Source organism: Siphateles boraxobius, unplaced genomic scaffold (genome assembly GCF_051911475.1).
Source record: "Siphateles boraxobius isolate OS27281-9 unplaced genomic scaffold, OSU_SipBor_1 22, whole genome shotgun sequence".
Lineage (NCBI taxonomy): Eukaryota > Metazoa > Chordata > Actinopteri > Cypriniformes > Leuciscidae > Siphateles > Siphateles boraxobius.
Window position 1 is genome coordinate 4,048,981 of NW_027508833.1, and position 23,917 is coordinate 4,072,897.

The 23,917-nt window shown below is 37.9% G+C and overlaps 1 protein-coding gene across 2 annotated transcripts in view; it reads right to left on the reverse strand.

The window, feature by feature from the left end:
- Positions 1-23,917, reverse strand: part of eml5 (EMAP like 5) — a 120,087-nt gene that overhangs the window by 40,516 nt on the left and 55,654 nt on the right. For both annotated transcript variants that reach the window (XM_077238367.1, XM_077238368.1), the window contains exons 4-15: positions 20,355-20,423; positions 13,632-13,817; positions 12,228-12,363; positions 11,589-11,790; positions 9,709-9,846; positions 8,151-8,407; positions 6,866-7,078; positions 6,610-6,777; positions 5,537-5,643; positions 5,297-5,415; positions 1,051-1,237; positions 803-908 (exon numbers count right to left, since the gene is read on the reverse strand). In XM_077238367.1, coding sequence (XP_077094482.1) covers positions 803-908; positions 1,051-1,237; positions 5,297-5,415; positions 5,537-5,643; positions 6,610-6,777; positions 6,866-7,078; positions 8,151-8,407; positions 9,709-9,846; positions 11,589-11,790; positions 12,228-12,363; positions 13,632-13,817; positions 20,355-20,423 — 1,888 coding nt within the window. The remainder of the gene's footprint in view (positions 1-802; positions 909-1,050; positions 1,238-5,296; positions 5,416-5,536; positions 5,644-6,609; positions 6,778-6,865; positions 7,079-8,150; positions 8,408-9,708; positions 9,847-11,588; positions 11,791-12,227; positions 12,364-13,631; positions 13,818-20,354; positions 20,424-23,917) is intronic.

A 23,917-nucleotide genomic window follows, 5' to 3' on the forward strand; every position in this document is an offset into this window, starting at 1 on the left:
TTCAACATTGTTTTTACCTAGGACAAAGTTGGTTTATAACATTATATTTTGCTTAACTTTAAAGCTCCTATAGAGTGCTGCCTTTGTAGCCTACTTATGACTGAACTGTTTGATTGTCTATTTCCTGTTTGATTGTAATCAAATATTATTATTCAATAAACAATATTTCATATACCTGGTACTGAGAAATGGATTAGGTGTAAGGTTAGGGTTAGGGTTAGTGTTAGTGGTGGGGATATTTTGAGACTGTCCTCGCTGCAGCCTGTAGCGTGATGACACACTGGATTAAACAATACTTAGTGGATGAATGATTTTATTTAAGCACAATTATATATTTTAAGCGAAATCTCTGCCTACTACTCATGTCAATACACAGTGCATTCAGGGATGAAAAAAGTTTTTAAATTAAGAGATTATTTGAACTGAATCTGACGATGCACTTCAAAGAGATCAGTTCATTGACCAGCGCTGCTGATGCCTGTCAAGTGAAATCTCATTTATAATATTTTATTTCTACAGCATTTATCAATATTAGTTAATGTTAGTAAATACAAATACACTTTTGTTTGTTGATTTTAGTCCAAAGTGCTAAAAGATAAAGCATTTGATTTTAAAAAATGTATTAGTAAATGTAGAAAATTAAATTAAATAAGGTTAATAAATGCTGTAGAAGGATTGTCAGTTGTTAGTTCATCTTAACTAATGTAGTTAACTAATGTTAACCTTTTTGTATAGTGTAACCGCAAACACCTCTGATAAATGAGATACAACAATTGAGTTTGTTACGATTAGTATTCCGTACCTGAGAAGTCGAGTGCACACACCCCAAACTGATGGAATCCTTTAAGTACAGACAACGGCTTCAAAAACTCTGTTTCCCATATATGAATAGACGAATCACGGCCCACCTGTGTAAGAAATAAAAACAGATGTTAAAGTGCCCTGACCAAAAGGTGAACTGAAGTGATTTTGATGTATTCAGTAAAAGAAACCTCTCTGCTTTGCATGCTGTTGCTGACAAAGATAGACGTGTGTGCAGTTTGACTGTACCTGGCCTGTGGCTACATAGTCTTTGACAGGGTGGATGGCCAGACAGAGGATGTCATCGTCATGGCCCAAGTAAAAGCGCTGTGTATTCTGCTGTCTGTTGTACACCACTCCCACAGCCGCCACATGATACACAATCTCACCGGTCTGAGTGTAGAAGAGGTTACTTCTGCAGTCATAACCTCTGTAACTGGAACACACACACACACTCATGCTGTGTTTCCATGTTTTATGGGGACTTTCTATGGACATAATGATTTTTATACTGTTCAAACGGTATATTATATCCCCTAAACCTAACCTACCATCACAAAAAACTTTCTGCATTTATAGATTTTCAAAAAATCATCACTTAGTATGATTAATAAGCTGTTTTCCTCATGGGAACCAAAAAAATGCCCCCACAAGGACAAGGATTTCAGATATTGCCAAACATAGGGTTTACCAGGACACACACCAACACTGCAAATGTTTTCACAAACATAGGTCAACCTATACAACAGGGTTCTAAAGTCTCACGCATTGGCCGTGGGAGACACACGCAATTCAACCAGTTCACACGCCACACCGTGTATTTCTCACGCTGAAAAGGCAATGCCAACCAAGTTGTCCTGCAAGATTTATTTATAACTGTGGTGAACAGGACGGCCGAGGGACGTGAGAGAACGGCGCAAGGCCGGTGGTGCGATTGCTAATGAGCAACACCTGTGTAGCACACCGGTCTCGCATCTCTCACGGAGGAGCGGAAGCATAAAGGAGGAGCGACGACATTGATGATCGAGAGAGAAACAGGCCTGTATTTTAGTTGTGTTTGGTTTTTGTATTTGTATTTTATTTTAGCCAGCAGTCGTTCGCGAGGGCCTGCTGGCGGTATTTTGGTTTGTTTATTTTATTTTAAATAAAGTATATTTTGATTGTTTGACGGTTCCCGCCTCCTTCTTCCCTGAACATTGCTACAATAAAGTTGTATACGAGCGCAGGCTCACAAAGTGAAGTTTCCTGCCGCCAGCACGTATCTCGGCCAGATTGCGTACTAGGCAACATAGATGCGCAAACACCAAAAGAAGTTGACGGAACATTCTCGGCCACCGTACATTCGTTACTAGGTAACCAACAACATGGAGCGAACACACGTCGTGATGGAGAAGATAAGTTGGAAGAAAGCTCGTCTAACATTTTTAGGCTAGAACATTTAATATATAGCCCATCGTATACATTATTATTGATGCAGTCAAAAACTCTACAGCTACTTTGCAACCAGGCCAGAAGCTTTGGCTCAGTTTGGCTAGCTTACGTTATCTGAAACTAAGGGAACTGTTAGTGGGCATGGGAAGGAATGAAGATGTATTTCTTCATTTTATTTTAAATTATATATTATACTGTATTAATAGTCTTTCTAGTTACATTAAGGCTACATGTATTAAAGCAGAGTTCTCTGGGTAATATTTTATATCCTGTCAAAACATACATTAATCATTGCCATTGCATTTGTATTTTTCAAAGATGTCAGGGAAAAGCAAAAAGATTTGTTTTTCCAAACCGTTTGGAGCAATTTGTTATATTTTTGTAATTTTTGTATATTTGTAATTTTGAAATATAACATTAAAGAGTATATTTAATGTGATCAATTGCTCTGTCATTTATCAGATTTACCAACTGTTATAATTTCGGTTTGTGCTGGTTAATTATACACAATGGGTAAAATTGTGGGGCGGGGATGGGCGGGGGCGGGGCTCCATTAGGGCTCCTCCCCTAACCGCATGTGATCTCACTCCAAGCTTTTCATAAAACTTGAGAACCCTGTATACAAGAATGAGTTACTTTATATAATACATGGATGTATGTGAATTAAAATATTTCTAACCAAATTTGGGCAATTTTATCAGTCTCATTGGTCTGAATTTTTTAATCCATTCACCAAAACATTTCACTTTTTAGGTAACTTAATTGATCTAGTATGTGGCCACAAGTAAATGCTTTTTTTGTGTCATGAGTGAGTCACTGAATGAGTCACTCAATTGACTCGTTATAAAAACACATCGTTCACAACCGAAACAGTTTTATTATACTCAGACCTGTCGCTATGGGCGGGCCATAGGGGGCCGGGCCCGCCCAAAAAAATGCTTGTGCCCCCCCACTTAAGGCACAGATAATTTAATTTTAATATTATCATAGTTGCTAATTTTGTGTTGCATTCTTTATCATTAAAACGTTTAAAATATAAAGAAACAATGGTGTGAATTTATTTGATTGATGGGAATCTGCACTGCAACAGCCTATCACGGCCTTACTAAAAATAACGTTAGGCTACGTACGTGACGTACAACTAAGCTGCTCAACAGTTACCGCGCATTTTGGAAAGCTGTTTCAAAACGAGGTTTCCCCGGCATACTCGCTTCAGTTCCTTCCGAGTGGAAGAATACTTCGACGAGGAGGTTCTGCTCGGAGAAACGCGCCTCCAACTGTACTGACAGGAGGGACTGGAGAGAGGACAGCGCTGCCTCCACTCAAAGTACCGGTAGATTCAAAGTCTCTGTGCGAGTGTATGTGCGTGCGTGTGTATGTTTCATGGCAATGCATATCTCTCTGTTGACTGCTTTAAAATGCAATGTTTGAGAGATGCTTCTGGTTTTACATCTAATATGTTATATAGTCAAGTGTTTTATGGATATTCATAACATTGCTTCTATGTAATGTGGTGTAGGCTATAGGCGACCTGGTCATATTGCGGTTGGTTAACGTTATATGTTTAAAAGTGATGATTACGTGCTGCGCGACTAGAGTTGATTATTATAAATATACTGTAGGCTAATAATAATTGTTCCCCCCCATTCATTTCACATGCCCCCCTTAAGACTGAGGTCTGGCGACGGGTCTGATTATACTTTGAATTAAAATATTAAACTTTAAAATTTGCATGTCTACAAATCTACAAAGAGACTCCCGGATAATTTTTTTTAAAGTTGTTTTTAAAAAAAGAGATAGAGGTAGTGAATTATATTTTCCTGCATTTTGTAATGTACAGTATATCTAAGTGTAATGGATTATCGAAAAAGAACAAATCTATGCATTGGTTGCTGATTGATTTTGAGATGAGGGCGTTGAATATAAAAGTGAAGGCAAATGAACGTGCACTTGCAGGGAAGAGGTTCAAGCGGAATAAATGATCGGAGAAGTCTGGCTTGCGTCACCAAAGAGAAGTAATTTAAAAAATTTAAAAAGTAATCACATGCACGGACAAATTGTTTACAATCTATAATAAACATTTAAAAACAGAAATTTGTATCCATTTTGTGAACTGCTGCTGAGCATGACTTTTATTGAGCTTTAGAAAAGCAACACTTGCCTAAATAAATAAATAAAAATGTCCTTACATCATTTTAATTGATTATGATAATTGTCGTTTTTCTCAGTTTTTCCATCTCCACTTACAGCTCTGTGAATGTATTAGTGTCGTTTTGACTTATTTCAATAAATGGACAAAAAATTTGAATTTTATTCAGTGACTTATATTGCCTTGCTTCTATAAACCATTGAACAACCTGATCCGAATATTCTCCTGTCCATCATCTCTTCATCCTCTAAAGTCAGATTCAGGTCTGCTCCTGTAGCTCGTGTACAGCCGCACAACTAGCAATCACAACTATTACTGCCATGTTCTTAAACTTTAATCCGTAACCCTTAATCCATCTGATGACCTATGGATGCACTTGAAACAAATGGTTCAAATTTGCAGTTCAGCTGTGGTTGACCATGCAGCCATTTGAGCTCATCTGTGTGTTCTTCAGAAGCATTAACACGCAATAAAGACAAGTTGTGAGTCCAACCCAATCCAGCTTCCAGTACAACTTCTACACCAATGTTCTCCAGCAGGTGAACAGCACAAGACAGTCTTTCACTGTCTTCCTTCACTCCAACTCATCGCCAAGTAGTTGGAAAGCATGAGCTTATGTCATAAGACAGTTTTAACTACCATCAGTCTGCCATATAAAGTGTGAAAAGAAAAGACTGCAGTCCATCTGCATCACTCTGAGTCAGAGAGGCAGGCTGGTTTTGAAAGTATTGGTAATGTCAAAGAACATCATCTTAACTTTGGAGACAAGCTTCAGAGGATGAAGTGTGAACTACTGGTCTACAGCTAGTCCCTAAGGGTGCTATGACTCATCTTTGGGACTGATACGGGCCCTTCCCAGAGTTGTGGCATACATTTGCACCTCAAATAACACACCACATTGGCTGAAACACTTACCCATGAATAAAGTGCAACCTCATTCCACTGGCTGGAGCTCTTTCCCTCTTCTTCATGGCCATGGCACGATGCTTCTCCTTACACTGCTCTTTAAGTTGAGGTAGATCTTCTTTGTAAACCTGAACAACACATTTTCATCATAAACAACTCACAGAACTGACGAGGGAATTTAACAGGATCCACGAGAGAAAGGATCTGCATGTTTAAAACAATGACTTTTTTACCAATGTCATCACAAACCTGTCGTCGGTAAGTATGTTGTGTTTCCTGTTCGATTTCAGAGTCCATCTCAGGCACGTCTGACTGATCCGAGTCGGATTCCTCGCTATGTGAGTCTACTAACGTCTCTGTAAGATGGAAAGGGCAAAATTACACCTCCTGCAATGATTATGCATTCCACTCAAGTAAAACAAATGAATGAATTAACAAATTAGCAACAATTCCATTTATCATGATCTCCTGAGAAACCCTGAGTAACTGAGTCATTTCTAAGTGCTGCCCCTCCCCTTTATAGATTTATCACTAAGAAAACTGCTGATGGCTAATAAACAGAATTGCCAACGTGAGCAGTGAGAAAACCATTAGGAAAATGAACAGCGAGCGACATGGTAGACTGAGCAGCAACATGCAATGAAAAAAGACACAAGAAAAAGTAGACCCAATTTGCATTAGTAAAGGTGCTTTGCTTATATAATCTAGCACATATTTTAGGAGAACAGCCATCGCATCGACATTCATTTATTTCTTCAGTAGATTCGGACATAATTCAAGAGATTAAAAGTAATCTTACCTATTGAAAAATACCTATACCAAGATGTATTTAAGATACATTTATTTCTTACTAAGTATAGTACAAATCCATAAACATATTTACTGACATATCACTTGAGACTTACTGAACTAAATATTATAATTCAACTTTATGTGGACTACTTCTTTATTGCGCAATGTACATTTCTTAATATTAAGCCTAAAATGTGTTTTAATATCACAATTTGTAAGTATATGATCACTGTATAAATGCAAGATATTTAAAGTGTACCTAAAGTATACCCAAATAGTTCCATTATAGCCCAATCAAATATACTTAAGTACATCTTTAGTTGGACTTCAGCACTACTTATGAGTAACTAAAGTGCATTAAGTATAAAATTAGTTGTTCCAATTTAGCAGTATACCAAAAGTACAATTGCAGGGTATTTATATTGTGTACATAAATATGTAAATATTTCAAATACATTTTGGTATATTTGTTTTTCACTAGGGTAAGCTTGTCCAAAAGCCAGGTATCCAAAAGAAATTGTGTCTCATACCTTGAGGAGCTATATGAAGAGTTTCTTTTGACTTCCTTTCAGGGACAAACTTCCACTGGAACACTGAGTGATCGGCTCCGCCAATAGTAATCACCCACTGATAATCATGTGACCATCTGATATTGGTTATGTGTGCTGAGTGTCCTAAATATTTTTTAAACTTCGCACCTAAAAATGAAAATCACATACACTAAGCACAACAATTTAATAAAAGTCAGAAACCAAAAATCACACAAACTGGAAAAAGAGGACCCACCTTTTCTCACACACGGGTACCGAAATAATTTAACTAATCCATAATCATCCGCTGTAACTAAAACTTGACTACTGAAGTTGGCATCTACAGAGTTGATGTCATTGATATCTGAGTATTTAGGCCAGATCCCATTCACCTCTGGCCCGAGGACACAAGTCCATGAAGACCACTGGACAAGCTTCAGTTCTTCTCTGTTGGTCACTTCCTTGCCACCTAAACACAGTCAAAACCATAGTCAGTCAAGATTAGATGATCCAATTTGAGACTTAAATATTGAGGAAAACATAACTCTGTCATGACAGCTCTCTGAGTGTTTGACATGGTAATGGATATGACAATGTTGATATGTTTGGTTTTGGTGTAATAGATCTGCTACGCTGCTGCTGCTGTTGTTGCAGAGCAAGTACGGGACTTGGTACTGCCAATACATACATGCAGGGCTTGACGTTAACATCTGCTAACCTGCCTAATGTGGGTGGATTTCAGCAGTGGCGTGCAACGCAGTTTTTTTCGATACATATCAATACTGAAATATATCTGAAACGCTTCCAATACTAATTTCCTGCAGAATAGATACGAGATACCAGCTGTGCGCGCCTCCCCTCATTCATTTGTTTAATTTTCTATGGATGAATAACGTTGGTGTTACAAGGCTTAAATTTCAGCGCTGTACTGCATGTATTGCGCATAAATTTACCCAGATTTTGTGCTCACACTCAAAGTGCGCGCCTTAGAACTAACAGTATAATTGATCCGTGCGTCAGTACTTAAAGTGACAGCAGCCCATTATATCTGCTGTCAAATTATGAGATAACATTAAAAATATATATTTGGCAGTTTTCCCTATGGTATCGATGTCAAAATTGTGGCCAGTGAAAATGCTAAGTGGCTAGTAACTTTGGAAAAGCACTAATCACACTGGCTGGTGAGCAAGAAAGTTAATGTCAAGCCCTGCATACACGACACAATGCTGTGAGTAAGTAAGACTTTCTGCTGCTGTACAATATAGCGTACATGAATTACCCGTAGCAGATCTATTCAGGTGGAGCTGGGGAAGGTGGAGGGGTTTCTGAAAGTACGCTGCAAACTGCTAAAAAAATGTCAACCAAGAATTTGAAGGTTGAGCACGCAAGCTCATTGACTACTGATACAGCAGGATCCAATCAGCTGTGCCCTATAGAGAATGATGTGATTACAAGCAGATTGAGTTAAGGACCTTTTAGCCTGCGCCATCTAGAGTTTCATGACAGAACTTTGCATTTCCAAGACGGCACAGAGCTCTTACTGGGCATCCTGTAGAAAAGCCGCCGGCCGTTGCCATCATTGGTCTGTAGATACTTGCTGTCAGTGGACCAATCCATGTGTGTGATGAAGCTACTGGAGCCCACGCATTCGCCCACCTTCTTGTAGCGCTGCACAACGCCGTAGATGTCCACCGAGTTATCGTTAGAGCCCACGGCTAGGTACGCTCCGTCAGGGGAGTACTTCAGTTCGTGGATGGCCTCTTTACGGTCCTTAATGTGGACCACCTCCGTCATGTCCCTGCCAAATGAGTACAGTTCTAACCGATTTGCATATTTTAGGTTGCTGCTTAGATACTCAAATTGTACAGCTCAGGGACCACTTCTAAAGCTTAGAAAACATCATATTGTCATTCATCAAAATAGCAAGTATCTGTTCATGGAAAGACCCTTTTAATTTTCTAAAAAATGTAGTCAAAGTGAAATTAAAAATGTAAATGGCGCAATGATATACACTACCTACCTACCTAGATTTTTTAAATCATATTTTAATTAATTTCAATAGTTAATTAATTCAATTAATTCATACTTTTATTTAGCAAGGATGTAATAAACAGTAAAGACACTTATTAATATTCATGTTTTAAATTTTTTGGTATTCTTTGTTTCATGTGGTGTAACCATCAAGCAAAAAACTGGATTTAAACCTTGAATACATGCGTTTAAAAAAAAAAATCATTATTTAAAAAAAAATGTTTTAGCAAATTTACACTGCTGTTCAACAGTTTGGGGTAGGTAAGAACTTTATGTTTTTAAAAGAAGTCTCTTCTGCTCGCCAAGGCTGCATTTATTTGATTAAAAATAGAAAACAAACCCAGTAATATTGTGAAATATTATTTCAATTTAAAACAGCTGTTTTCTATGTGAATATATAGTAAAATGTAATTTATTCCTGTGATCAAAGCTGAATTTTCAGCATCATTACTCCAGTCTCCAGTGTCACATGATTCTTCAGAAATCATTCTAATATGATTATTTGATGCCCAAGAAACATTTATAATTATTATCACAGTTGAAAACAGTTGTGCTGCTTCATATTTTTGTGCAAACCGTGATTCATTTTTTTTTAGGATTCTTTGAAAGTTCAAGAGAAACGCATTTAATCAAAAAAGAAATAATTTGCATTATCAAAAATGTCTTTACTGTCACTTTTGATCAATTTAATGCATCCTTTCTGAAGAAAAGTATTAATTTCTTTAAAAAAAAAAAATTGTATTGACCCCAAACTTTTGTACGGTTATATATATATATAATCAAATATATTGAATTATTAATTCATAAATATAACATTTTTGGGGAGTCGCACCAAATGACATTTTACAAACTGTACTAACCTTGCCTTGTCATCAAAAGGTCAATTTATGTGATATTTTAATAGCCTTATTGACTCAGTCATGATTTATTTCCTGTTAAAAAAGTTGTTTTCTGCATTCATATTCACATGAATATTCATAAGTTGTGAAACAGTTTTGATAAGCTTGTGGTAGGCCAAATTCTTTTCGAGTATCCCTGCTCTAGGCTGTTTTGCCTGGGTGCTTTTACCTGACTCTTAGCACTGTAAAGGATCCGTCTTTCATGCCCAGAGCGAGGTGGATCCCGTCTGTACTAACAGCAGCACAGCGTATCGGCTCCTCCATGTTGCAGCGTGCTATTAGCGCATGATCTACGAGACTCCAGATTCTCCAATTCAAAAAGAGAAAAAGAGGAAGTAACGACCCATAAAGATACACAAATTAGTGCATTGAACATTAAATGTCATGTTCTTAATAGACTTCATCTAATTTGAGGAAAACTGTATTGCTCAGAGGTCCCATTATAGCTCAGGAGACATGAAGTGTGTAATGTCAATTACTGTATATTTTCTGTACCGCTAGCACCACCAAACAGAATTACACAAGTAATCCCTCATGAAAAAGAAGAGACGGCGTTAAACTACCTAGTGTCTCAAAGCACATAACATTACAATAATAATGAACATAAACCTGTACCACCTGACTGCTGCAGATTCATTTCAGCGTTGATAGTGTCGCCATTGAAATGCATAAATTTGAGTCACGAACCGTTTCGAGTATAACGTCACAGGTTTCCATCTTTTTTCAAATTAAGGTAGTTATGGTGTGAAAGCAGCGTCAGCTTGCTGTCGTTTTCATGACTATGTTTCTTAACACAATTAATTTCACTTTTGAAAAGTGCACTTTGTAATAATGTCAAAGCAAAAGTTTTACTTTAAGTACATTTTAAATCATTATGTTTTAATAATATTTTGTTGTGCTTTAAAGACGTACACTTATTTTGTGTTGACTAACATACTAAAGCACATGTAAAGTACTAGATTGTAATTTTAACTGTGTGCTATTCAATATTACGTTTCAAGTGAATATATTTTAAATGTACTAAATTGCAACTTTTTCATTGCAAATTTGTAATTACAAAAATATTTAAATACATGATATACAAGTTGCAATAGAAATTACAAAGTTTATATTAGTTTACAATAAATGCTTGTCAGAACATTTAGTAGTACACTAATCATATTTTAAAAACAATAGAAGAAATTATGAAATTACAAATAAAGATGAACTTAAATCCAAACTATAATACATTTTCAGCTAATGCAATTATGTGCAATTAAAACATTACATTCCGGCCCTGTTTACACCTGGTTTTATGATGCGTTTTGCCCGATCCTAAATACAGGTGTAAACGGGTCTGAAACGTTTTGAGTTTGTCCACTTTTGACCACTTCCAGAGGTAGTCGAAAACACATTTGAACGGATTGCCACAAAAGACCGTCTACTATCCGCCTACTGAACTAATGCGTACGGGATACCAAAGTTTGATTTGAAGACAAAAACAAACAAAGCACAATGTTTTCTCACCATTCCTGATTTCTAACAACCACTCACAGCGTTCGGCTGGTCTTGCGGCTGTCAGAGCAGAAACGAAAGCTGATGCTCTCCGTGTGTTTTTCCATCGTCTCTGGTCGAGTTCATATGTAAATAGCGTGAACTTATTTTGTCCATTAGATAACAAGATCTGAAAAAGCCCAGACATTTACCCACCCATAGACTCTCCCCTCAAAGAAATCAGGACAGAAGTGGTTGAAAGTGGACAAAAGAGATGGACTAAAACACCAAGTGTAAACGGTGATGTGTCTCCCTCGTCTACTTGTGATCCGAGCGACCAAAACGCATCTTAATATCAGGTGTAAACAGGTTCACACTTAAGTAATTATTTCCATAATTAGTGCTCTTTTTGAAAGTATGGACTTCTTTTTCACAAGGGATCTCTTTCATAAAAAGTTTGTTCCCAATTTAATCTCATTGTCATCTTAAAACAAAAACCAATTGATTATAAATTAATTATATAGCTAATGATTTATCTTTCCAATAGAGTGATTCAGATGTGTTATGAGCTCTCACCGAACGGAGCGGTCGTCGCTGCCGGTCATGGCGAGGGGTTTGGTGGGATGAACCGCGAGGGCCCACAGCTCGCCCTCACAGTGACCCTGCATGATGAGGAAGGGTTTGGTGCGATCATGCACCACCACCTCAAAAATCTCACTGTCCTGCGTGCCCACCAGAATGTGATCCCCTCTCCAGCACACGCTACGCACTGACAGGCCTGCACAGATCCAGTACAAAATCAGTAAGAATGGGAGTGAAGGTAATCGTGGATGTAAACAGACATGATCCTGAAACATACTGAAGGATGTACACTGTAGACCGTCAAGAATGGAGAGGGTGCTTGGGTGCTTAATAATACATATAGACATCTGGGATTCGGTGACAAACAGGGGAAAGAGCTATGGATATAACAGCCTGCATAAACAACACTGATCACTACAACGCACCTCTTGAATTTTCACCTCTAGCTACTGATGAGTCATAGAAAAAGAAAGTAAAAGAAGAAAAGAGATAGAGCTCTGTTAGAGACAAATGAATTTTGCATTGTGGGATCCTAAAATTTAACAACAAAAGTTAAGTGGATTAATGGATTAAAAAAAATAAATGTCAGTGTAGAGTAATGCATCCTGGGAGTTTGTAGAGGCTCTGACTCACCCTTATATCCCTGGTCTGTTTCCCTGAGGTCAATGACGGTGATAGGTTTGAAGTTCAGATCCCATAACCGGATGCAACCATCCCTGCCTCCAGTGGCAAAGCCTTCTTCACACGCATTCATGCTGAAAATACCAGACTACACACACACACACACACACACACACACACACACACACACACACACACACACACACACACACACACACACACACACACACACACACACACATACACACACATACAGGGGCTTTGAGAGGCTGAACGTCTCTGACAACTGAAACAATCAGAGAATCTAACTGAAGTCTCAAACTTTCACTGCAGTGACAGAACTGAGGGTCGAATAAAGTATACTTGAACATTTGGCGATCTTAAAGGGGTCAAATCATGAGAAAACTGTTCTGGTTGTTTGTAAATTAAACAATCAATTGTATTATAATAAAACACTGTAACTAGTAGAACTCAAAACCACAGTATTTGGATTTCATCAGAAACCAAATTCAAACGACAACCACCCACATTTATACATCAACAACACCAATTAGAGTTAATGAGGAAGTAGAATATAGCCAATTATTACTAAACACTAAAATAATAAACAATAATATGTGAAAAATATTGAAAACTTTTATACTACTTAAATAAAATATATTTGGTAACACTTTAGTTTAGGGTAAGGTCCAATTCTCACTATTAACTAGTTGCTTATTAGCATGCATATTACTGGTTTATTGGCTGTTTTTTATTACCAATAAAGCACATATTAATGGCTTATTCTGCATCTCTTAAACCTACCCAATACTTAAACTTAACAACTATCTAATTAGGAGTTTATTAAGGCAAAATTCGTAGTTAATATTAAGTTAATAGTGAGAATTAGACCCTAATCTGAATTGTGACCACATATTAATAAAATAAATAAATAAAACAACATAAATAAAATTACTAAAATATATTAAATATGTTAATTGCATAATTAAAAATAGTACTTAAAATGTAATAATATACTAATTATTTTAATTTATATATAATAATATATATATAATATAATATAATATAATATAATATAATATAATATAATATAATATAATATAATATAATATAATATAATATAATACAATTATATTATATTGTGAAAATAGACCTTGAAAAAATGCCTTTCCTGTTTATTCTCTTAGCATTTTAACTACAAAAATATTATTGGTTAATTGGAAATTGGAATTAATAGAAATGACTAATTAACAGTAATAATTTGCATAGACCATGGAGTATCAAAAGCTGTATCATCTTGGAACATTCATCGCAAAACTGTTATGCCAGGCTAACCATTTTAAATCAGTGTAAGCAGATACTCAAGTCACTCAGGACAGAGGGCATTCTGGGGATGCTGGAACCTCCCTCACTTACCCCATGAGCCCCTTGAACTGTCCGGATTAAATTGATTCCCTTCCAGACATAGATGTCTCCATTCAAGGCACCTGAATATGTGATCTCGTCCCTTGCACAGGCCAGACAGAGGATAGTCTGAAGGTCTCCAGTCTTCCCAAACATGCCACGCTTAGGGGTCAGAGCGTTCCCACACAGACTCCAAAACTGAGGGCAAGGGAGAGTCATTACTGTATGAACAATATGTGAATTTCATAAACACACTTATAGTAGCACTTACTATTACACACAGTTGAGGTCTGAAACATGAATCATAAGGCTCTTTGATTTATTTTGGAATTCAAAGATTTGCATAGCATGACAATTGCTGTTTCCTGCTAAATTTGCACTTCTATTCGCAAGATGAATAAATCGGTGAGAACATTCACACACAAGCTCACAAACATACTAATGCTTACTCTCCTTAAACACATCATTAAAATGCACAGACACGATCTCAGTTCAGAACAAACACGGAAAGCTCCCACAGCCAGCGCATAATAATTGGCTCATTGACTCTGATCCAGCTGTGTGTGCATGTGTGTGACACTTCGGTGCTCTATTTCATGAGGTCACATGATCCTGATTAAGAGAATGGCAGGGTCAACTCTGTGTGTGACTTCAACCTCGCCCTCAGCGGTCTAGTGCAAAATGAAATGTACTCTTGACATGTCATAACAACCATTTTTTTAGGTTCTTTACACTCATAGTGAAGAGTTTGAACACAAAATGGAATTTTAAATTGAAGGTACTATTTCGCCCGAAACCCACAAAGAAATTTTTATAAAATTAGCACTTAAGTCTCAATCATGTTTTCGTACTCCTTAAAATATGGCACGTCAAAGAACATCAAGTTATACTGTATACGCAGAAGTAAAAATGTCATTTTAACTATGGCAGAGGGGCTTCAGAAGACTAAGAAAGCACATTATATATGTATAACTATAAAATATAGTGGGAAAAGAAGGGGTTAATAAATGACTATATTCCATCCATACTATGGAAGAAGTAATCTTGTGAAGGCTGAAGGTCTGGACTCTATTGAAGCTTTCATAGGCCAAGGAGTTCTGACAGAAATGTAAAGCAACCTATCAGAGTTTGTTTTGGTTTGCGTCATGTTTAGGGGTGTGAAAATGTAAAGTCGATGTCCCCGATAACACACATCTAATACATTGTTCCATCAAGAACGTTGTGCAAGCGTACTCAAACTATTGTTTCTTCCGTGAAGAGGGTTTGGATCTCATGATGATGATTTCAATAATCACAAAGTGATTATACGGAAATAATATACTTCAAAAAAATATTATTAAGTGCAAACTGAATGTAATGTTTTCGGATACTTACAGTAGTTGCATGTAAACTGCAATTAAATGAAAATGTATTATAATAAATGTATGTATAATAAATGCAGTTACTTTTTTCTGTTGTTGCTTTTATGACCCACTTAAGTATTTTTCTAGCGTTGAAATATGGGTAAAGTGTACTGCCAGATGTACTGACAAGCATTTATGGTAAACGGAAATACACTTTAATGTCATTTCTATTGAAACTTGTATGTCATATATTTAAATATATTTGTAATTACAGATTTGTAATCATAAAGTTGGAATTTATTACATTTAAAATGTATTAACTTCAAATATAAAATTGAATTGCACAGCTAAAATTACAATTAAGTACTTTACCTGTTTTAGTATGTTAGTCAACAAAATAAGTGTAGGCCTACTTCTTTAAAAGCACGACAAAAGAATACGAAGATTATTAAATAATTATTTAAAATTTACTTAAAGTAAAACTGTTAATTTAACTATTACAGTTCACTTTTAAAAAGTGTACTTCAGTGTGTTAAGAAACAGTCATTAAAGTTGACTCTCTTTAAGTACATTAAGTATTATTAAGTACTAATACATTAAGTACATTAAGTACTTAACATTAAGTTAAATATTCTTTTATTTCATTATTATTATTATTATATTATTTACAAGTACAGTTTATATATATATATATATATATATATATATATATATATATATATATATATATATATATATACATAATTAAGAATTGAAGTACACTACAAGTGCACATTCAAAAATATATATATTATCACACATTTTCTTAAGTAAGCTCAGTTAATATTTAAGGTAAAAAAAAAAATTCACGAAGTGGCAATATCACGAAGACTAAAGCTGTGTCACTGCATTTTTTACGGTGCATTTCTGGCAAGCACAGCTACCAGTTTTTTGTTGGTTCGTTTTTATATCTATAAATTTAGCAGGGTTTTCCATGAAAGTCAGTCCATCTGGCAAAAAGCTGACTGAAAGAAAATGAAAAGATGAAAAAACAGTCACTGGGCAATTAGCAGCCTTGCACTGGGGCAGACGGTGCGGTTCTTGACAGCCAGGCGCATTACGTCAGGGAGATTCACAGACTCCGCTGTTTCTGCAGGTCTGTGCTCTGGTAAAGCTTTAATATAATCAAAATGAGTCAGTGCTAGTCATCTGCCAAGACTCCATTAGAGGCAGACTGTCTTCATCCTGAGGCACGTCGTCCCCCTGTATTTCCGCTCTACGGGGACAGCCACCTCCTGCTCGTGTGCGCAAACCACCCTGAATCCAGCACAACTACACTAATCAAACAGCCTTAAAGTCACCAAGACAGCTATAATTAGCATTCTGCGAGAAGGAAAAGGATAATTTGTACAGGGTGGCCCACTATACCTTAATCTAGTTACAGTCTAATTGTATGGTCTGCGGCTCCTGTCACATATCCGATTTCTAAACCACTGTTGTGATGGCCCTGTTGTAAATATGGTGATTTTGTTGGGCCCTGTGGGTGAGGCTGTGATTATGTTGTGTGAGGTGGGAGGCAGTGAGTGGGATTCTTTGAACAGGCTGCCTTAGTTTGCTCTAGTCAAACCATACAGGATCACCATGAGACGCATTGCACTATATATGCAGTTAAGTGGATTGAGAACAGCCTGGAGGGTCTGAAAAAAAACCTCAGGAAATTTGTCAAAAGTTCAAACGCATGCAGGCGCAATGGCTATGGTCGGGATAAAATTTACAAGCTGCCATTTACTGAGTTTTGCACAGTATAGGAGAATTTAGCCAAATAATTTAGCAAAAAAAGCCATTTTACAACCATAAACATTTCAAATAGTTGTGTGCCACATTGTAGTCAGCAGGTGCGTTGCTAGATTGAAATGCTCCCAGTGAAATTGTTGCGCTTGCTTAATAATTGAATAAATCCACTGATAAATCAAATTTTTGAATCAGAACCAGTAATGTTTGATTCATAAATTAAACCTTCATTTGAGTCATTTTAGTGAATCAAACAGGGATGCGTATCCCATTAACATACAATCAAGTTTTGGAATTTGAACATGTCTGTTTTTAAATGTTAAAAGTAATTTTAATTAATACAAATTATACATTTTAACCACTTGGTGGAATTGGCAGACATTCCCTTAGGCATCATGCGCCGTGATAGCATGTCAAAGCATTCTCGGGTATAAATATGCAGCTATAATGCACCTAGGTGATTTTTTATTAATATTTCATGTCGATATACAATGGTTGCATACTGTTAAAGGTGCTCTAAGCGATGTCACAAGTTTTTAGGCAGAAACATTTTTTTCAGGGGGATGGGACGGGATGAGGAGGAGGGAGGGTCAAGCTAGCCTCCGTTTTGTTTACGTCACCCAACATCGCTTAGAGCACCTTTAAAACTAATCGTGGTATTGATATCTTTGTAAGAGTGCCGACTCTATAGAACGGTGGCAAGGAAATCTAACTTCACCATGCTTCGAGAGCCCCCTAGTGGTCGGAAGCATTTCCGTTGCATTGTGGCTTGATTTCATTGTGTTGTGGCTTCATTTTTTTACATTTTCACAAAAGTTTCATGGCACCCAGAATATTTTGTTGTATGAATATCTGAAGATGCAATATATCAAAAGAAAAAACAGACCCTCTGCTTTTAAACAAAAACCCTGTTTTTTCTAGTTTCATGCATTCTTTTTTTTTTATCAATTTTTGAACATGGGTAAGTTTCATAAAAAAGCCATATTTTGAGCAAAAAGCTGAGAAAACCGTGTTTTTGTCAAAGACTATGTCTGGATTGATCAATGATCAAAACAATCAAAACCTAGATGGAGTAGATCTAGTCCATCAACAACCCTAATGCTTGCACAGTCCTACAGCTCATCCTGGTCGACATTTCATTCATGTTAGACAGTTTTGATTTACAGTATATGCTGTTTAAATTTGGTGAACGCGTTATTTTACATATGCTTCTGCTTACATTTGCTATCACTTGTTTCTGCTTCTTCTTCACATGTATTTTGATACAGAGATTCTGTGGTCTTTCAGAAGATGCGTAATAGCGCCCCCTACCGTGTAACAGTAAAAACACAGAAAGCCGAAGTGTTGTTAATTGTAAAAGAAAGAGTTTATTGTACTATTTTATAATTGTTTTATCGTCTAAATCGAAATTAAAGTTGATAATTTATTTTGTAGATATGTTCTGTTGTGGGAGGCAGCTCATGCCTGATCTCACATAAAGCACCATGTGTGTCAAAACCGCTAAAGGTAGTCTGTTCCAAATCAGTCACTTATGAGGTTTAATTTCAGTTAATATGTATGTGTGTAATACGTAGATTAAGTCCAGTTTCTTAAATGATGAACTATCTTTAGCTTGCCTTGAATAAATTATAGAACCACACAAAATGTTGCTTTTCATCTGGCACCAGAGAGTTTCAGTTTCTCTAGGGCTCTCTCAAAGAGAGAGAGAAAGAGAGAGCAAAACGGGGGATTACAGTCCGCTAAATCTCTGCCATGCATTGAGTGCATAATCGCTGAGTGAGCGCGGGCCTGGGGAGCGGATGTCATATGGTTGAGGGGGTAAAGACTCAGGAATTATGTGGAACAACTGCTACACCGTTCAAACTAGAGTTGGCTTATATGAGAGGATGTGGGATATAGTAAGAGAAAAATACTGACACAGCAAGAGATATAGGGGATGCCCATGTGAGGAGAGTCGTGAGAGAGCAGTAAAGAGAAAGATAGAGAGAGACAGAAATAAGGATTAAAAGGTATAGCCCATGAGGATTGTGGATTACTTCATGACAGGAACTATAAGGCCGAAGCTTCATGCTAAATTTTGAAAGAGAAAGAGACTCTTAGGTTTTACGTAAGGTATAGGCTATGTATTGTGCAATATTTTACTTATTTAATGAGTAAATTATAAAAATTAAGTTCTATGACAATGTTGATATATTTGGTCTTGGCGGAATAGATCTGCTATGTTGCTGCTGTTATTATACTGTTAGCAAGTACGGGACTTGCTACTGCCAATACATACACGACACGCTGTGGTGAGCAAGTAAGACATGCTGCTGCTGTACAATACAGCGTACATGAATTACCTGTAACAAATCTATACAGGTGGAGCTGGGGAAGGTGGAGGGTTTCTGAAAGCGCGCTACAAACTGCTACAGGAAATGCTAACCAAGTATTTGAAGGTTGAGCACACAAGCTCATTGGCTACTGATACAGCAGGATCCAATCACCTGTGCCATATAGAGAATGAAGTAATTGCAAGCAGATTGAGTTAATGACCTATTAGCATGCGCCATCTAGAGTATCATGACAGAACTTGTATATCTGCTTATGGACAATTTCTAAGGCAAGAGAATGCATTGAAACAAGAACTGTACTTGCTTGACGTGCGAGAAAAACCTCACTGGTTCTTGCGGAAGCTCAACCGTGCTTGCTTGAAGAATGAGATTCAAGTGCAAGCATGTTTGAGCTTCCACAAGAATCAATCAAGGAACATTTATTTATACAATTAAAGGGGAAAATCAGCGAAGAAATAGCTAGAGCTGCCGAGTTCCCCTTTAATTATACAAGGTACCGTTTATCATATTTGATGAGTTCTGTGCATTGTTCAATGTTTATATGACACAACAGTGGAACACTCGCTGAACCCATTTGAACCATCTTACGGTAAAGATTGAGGGAGATTGCAATCAGGTCAGTAGAACTGTACTTCAACAGCATGAATCAACAATTGAAAGGTAGCTGAAAAGGAATCCCACAATTTCTTTCATCAAGTTGTGCTAGAAAAGTGTTTTTGAACGAGTCCTGATCCCCTTCTTCTACTAACACTTCTGAAGGGATGCTGATGTTCTTCTCAGAACTGAGGCTGCAGACATGAAGAGGTACGTTATAAGGACTCACTGTTTGTCCCAGTTCTGCTTTAAGAGCTTTGTGTTTCTGAGTGACATTGAAGGGAAAACTGTGTTGTCAAAATTGACTATTTTCCCTTAATACACATTCCTGGTTGCACTTAAAATAATTAATTGGAGCAAATAACTCCAAAGAAAAATGCTTAATCATTAATCAAATTTACTTTCATAACTTTCTCTTCCTCTAAAACGAAGGCTATTGCTTAACGTTAACTAATATCCATTCCAAATAGCAAATGGCATTGTTTCAGCACACTCAGTCTCCATTCTGGTATGCATATCTCACTGAATGTCCTGTTTCACTCAGAAAGATATTATGAAACTAGAGTGGGCTGCAAACAGCCATTCACATTGATATCATAAGTACAAGAGTATTTCAATATAAACCTTTCTGTAACCAAAAAGAAAGGAGAATAGGAAAAGGGAAAATAAGAAAAGAGAATGCAAAAAGAGAATACCTTGATATGTTTGACTCCACAACTCACAAGCTTGCTTTGCTGATACAGGTCCCATGATATGTCAAATATCTTTATCAAACAAAAAAGGAAAAGTACAGTATGATGTATTATATTAGAATGTATTTTCGGAACTCAGTGTATCAAGTATATGCTGCCTTCAAGCCCTTTTAAAATTCCAACTTGCAGGTTTGTAAATCGTAATTTTAACATGATGGATGGAATTAAAAGGTTGTGCATGTTTAGCACTAAAATGCAAATTAAGAATAACTGATGGTATATACACTACTATTCTGAAGGATCATGTGACACTGAAGACTGGAGTAATGGCATCACAAGAAATTAAAATAGAATGCAGTCACTTCAAATTGTAATATTTCACAATATTAATTTGATTCATGTGCACCTGTTTCATAATTATGATCATTCCAACGTAGGTTGAAGGCAGCTGGACTTTTGGTTATAACACACACATGCAAGAGGTTGGTTGAGTAGTAAGAAAAAACAAGTTCTCAGGAGATTATGCAGAAATTACTGCATAAAATGGAATTTTATAGTGAAGTACTATTTAATCTGTTTAACTATTTTTGTATTAATGAGTCAGAGAAATCAGGAAAGGAAAAGTGTATTGGCCCCAAATATGTACTATCATTTGTTGCAGAGTTAATTTATGTAAAATTAAATTAATTCTGTTAGGACCACTTCCAATTAGTTTAGAGTTTGGATTAGCAATAGTCTTGCATGGATAAGAGCAGGGAGCGCAGCGATATAACCCTCCTTGAACAGAACCGAAGCAACATTAATGATATCTGTAACAAAGTTCGTCTCGGGTTATGACTGTAACCCTCGTTCCCTGAGAAGAGAACGAGACGCTGCGTCGAGAATCAACACATTCGGGAACGCCTCCAGTGTGACGCATCTGAAGCCTGTATGCAACTAGTCCAATCTTGATTGGTGTTGCTTCATGACGTCACCCGTGACGTCGCATGTGACGGTGAGCGGAAGCTATAAAAGGGAACCGGATCATAACAATGTCAGCTTTTGCAAGTCGCTCTCAGGAGCGCTAAAAGTGTGGCCAAGGGACGCAGCGTCTCGTTCCCTTCTCTTTACTTTGCCGTGAGCGAACTCGAGGCAAGAAGGAGCAACCGATAAAGCCTGTAGGTCCCCAACTCTCTTGAGGGACGTAATGGCTAGTAGGAAGGCTACTTTAAAGGACATAAACTTCTCAGACACCTCATCCAATGGTTCGAAGGGTGCCAGGGATATCCTCGTGGAGGTTCTAGAGTTTAAAATGGTCTCAACAACCTCAGTTGAGAGACCAATATTTACGAGCTGGTCCCCCTCAGGGGCCAGACCCATAGCTTATATAGTTCCGGCCGGGGGTGAAATATTGTGCCCCTGGCCTGAGAAAGAAGGTCTCTCCTGATCAGAATTTGCCATGGAGGGCCTGTTAGGAGGACTATGATGTCCGAGAACCATACTCGGGCCGGCCAGTATGGGGCTACTAGGAGTAAGCTGATCCCGTACCGCCGGACCATATCTAGAACCCCGGGGAGCAGAGCAATCGGGGGAAATGCATACAGACGTAGCCTCGGCCACGTCTGAACCATGGCATCCAGCCCCAGGGGAGCTGGATGCGAGAGAGAGAACCAGAGTGGACAGTGAGTGTTCTCTTGAGAGGCAAATAGGTCCACTTCCGCGTGTCCAAACTCCTTCCATATTAACTCCACCGACTCGGGGTGGAGTCTCCAATACCCGGCCTTAGCCCCTACCTCGACAGGATGTCTGCTCCCACATTGCTGTCCCCAGGAATAAACATCACAGCCTGACTGAGAGAAGTTTACCCTGGGACCACAGGAGGACCTGATGTGCCAATCTGCATAGAGGGCATCTCAGGCCCCCTGACGATTTATATAAGAGACCACCGACGTATTGTCTGTCCGTACTAGAACACGATGGCCTATGAGGTCTTGAAGGAAGTGTTTGAGAGCCAAAATCACAGCCAGCATCTCCAGGCAGTTGATGTGCCAAGAGAGATGGTGGTCCTTCCAGAGACCCCTGGTGTAGCGGCCTTCCATAACCGCACCCCAGCCTGTGAGAGAAGCATCCGTAGTCACAATCTTTCTTTGACACAGTGCTCCCAACACAGGACCTAAGGACAGGAACCAAGGTTTCTTCCACATTACCAAAGAACGAAGGCAACTGCGCGTTACTTTGATAGTGCGAAATGGGTTCCCCCTCGGGGAAAACCCTCTGGTCCTGAGCCACCACTGTAGGGGTCTCATGTGCAGCAGGCCAAAAGGAATAACGTTGGACGCTGCTGCCAGGAGACCCAGCACTCTTTGAAAGTGTTTGACAGTGATGGTTTGGCCTAGCCTGAAACTCGAAACTGTAAAGGGAAGGGAAACTGGAGGGTGGTATTTATACGAGCGGGAGACAGCTGTGCCAGCATCGTGATTGAGTCCCAAATTACCCCCAGAAAAGTAGTAATTTGTAGAGGAACCAATGAACTCTTCTTGGCATTGAGTCTCAGTCCCAAGCACCTTAGATGATCTAGAACAACATCTCGATGTTGAAACGGCATCTCCTCTGACTGTGCCAGGATAAGCCAGTCGTCGATATAATTGAGGATGCGAATGCCTTGAAGTCTCAACGGAGCAAGGGCAGCATCCATGCATTTCGTGAAGGTGCGAGGTGACAGTAATAGGCCGAAAGGAAGAACCCTGTATTGATAAGCCTTTATCAATAAGCGGACTAAGCCTTTATTGATAAGCGGACTGAGTGGCAGAAGAGCAGCTGCGTGACTGGATTTAATAGGGGAAACTGCGAAAACGCAAGTAAAACAAACGATTATCAGTTTAAACTAAAGATTGGACTCAATGTAGTGTTCCTTACAACTTACTAAAGATCCAGTGATCCATGGATATTGACATGCAGCCAGAAATCGTGTTTCCTGACATTTATATGTGCCTGATTTTGACACCGGGGAAATACATACAGCAAATTTGCCTGTGAACGCTTTATATAAATACAATATAGGCAGGTCTAAATCCAGGTGATCACTTATATCAATGTTATATATATCATCATATCGTCTAAAATTAAAACTTGTATAGTTTTTTGTCAGTGTTTATTTAAAAATGTCAAATTATACAGAATATACAGTGGTAAATATTTGATTGATGAGTTGTCACTGCAATATATAACAATACAATATATAGAGAATGGTTTTACCACTAAATTCAGCATATTGACACAAAAATGATAACTGCAAATCCACCTTTCGCTGCCTGGAGTGCAGTTGTTTCTATGAATTGCAGCGATCTATTTGCTTCTCTGTTCTGTAGCTTTCGTCAGTCTGTAAAAATATACCTCAGATTTCTTGTCAAATGTAGTTGTACAGTCTATCGCAAAGCTCGTTCCCGTTTTAGATGTGTTTTTTGTGTTTTTCACGGCATTCACGCTCAAAACCAATGCTGCCGCTCAGTCTTTTTGCCACTTAGTGGGCGTGGCCTCAATCACGCCAGCTGACGGTGACGTCACGCGCATTCCCTCTATTGTTGAGG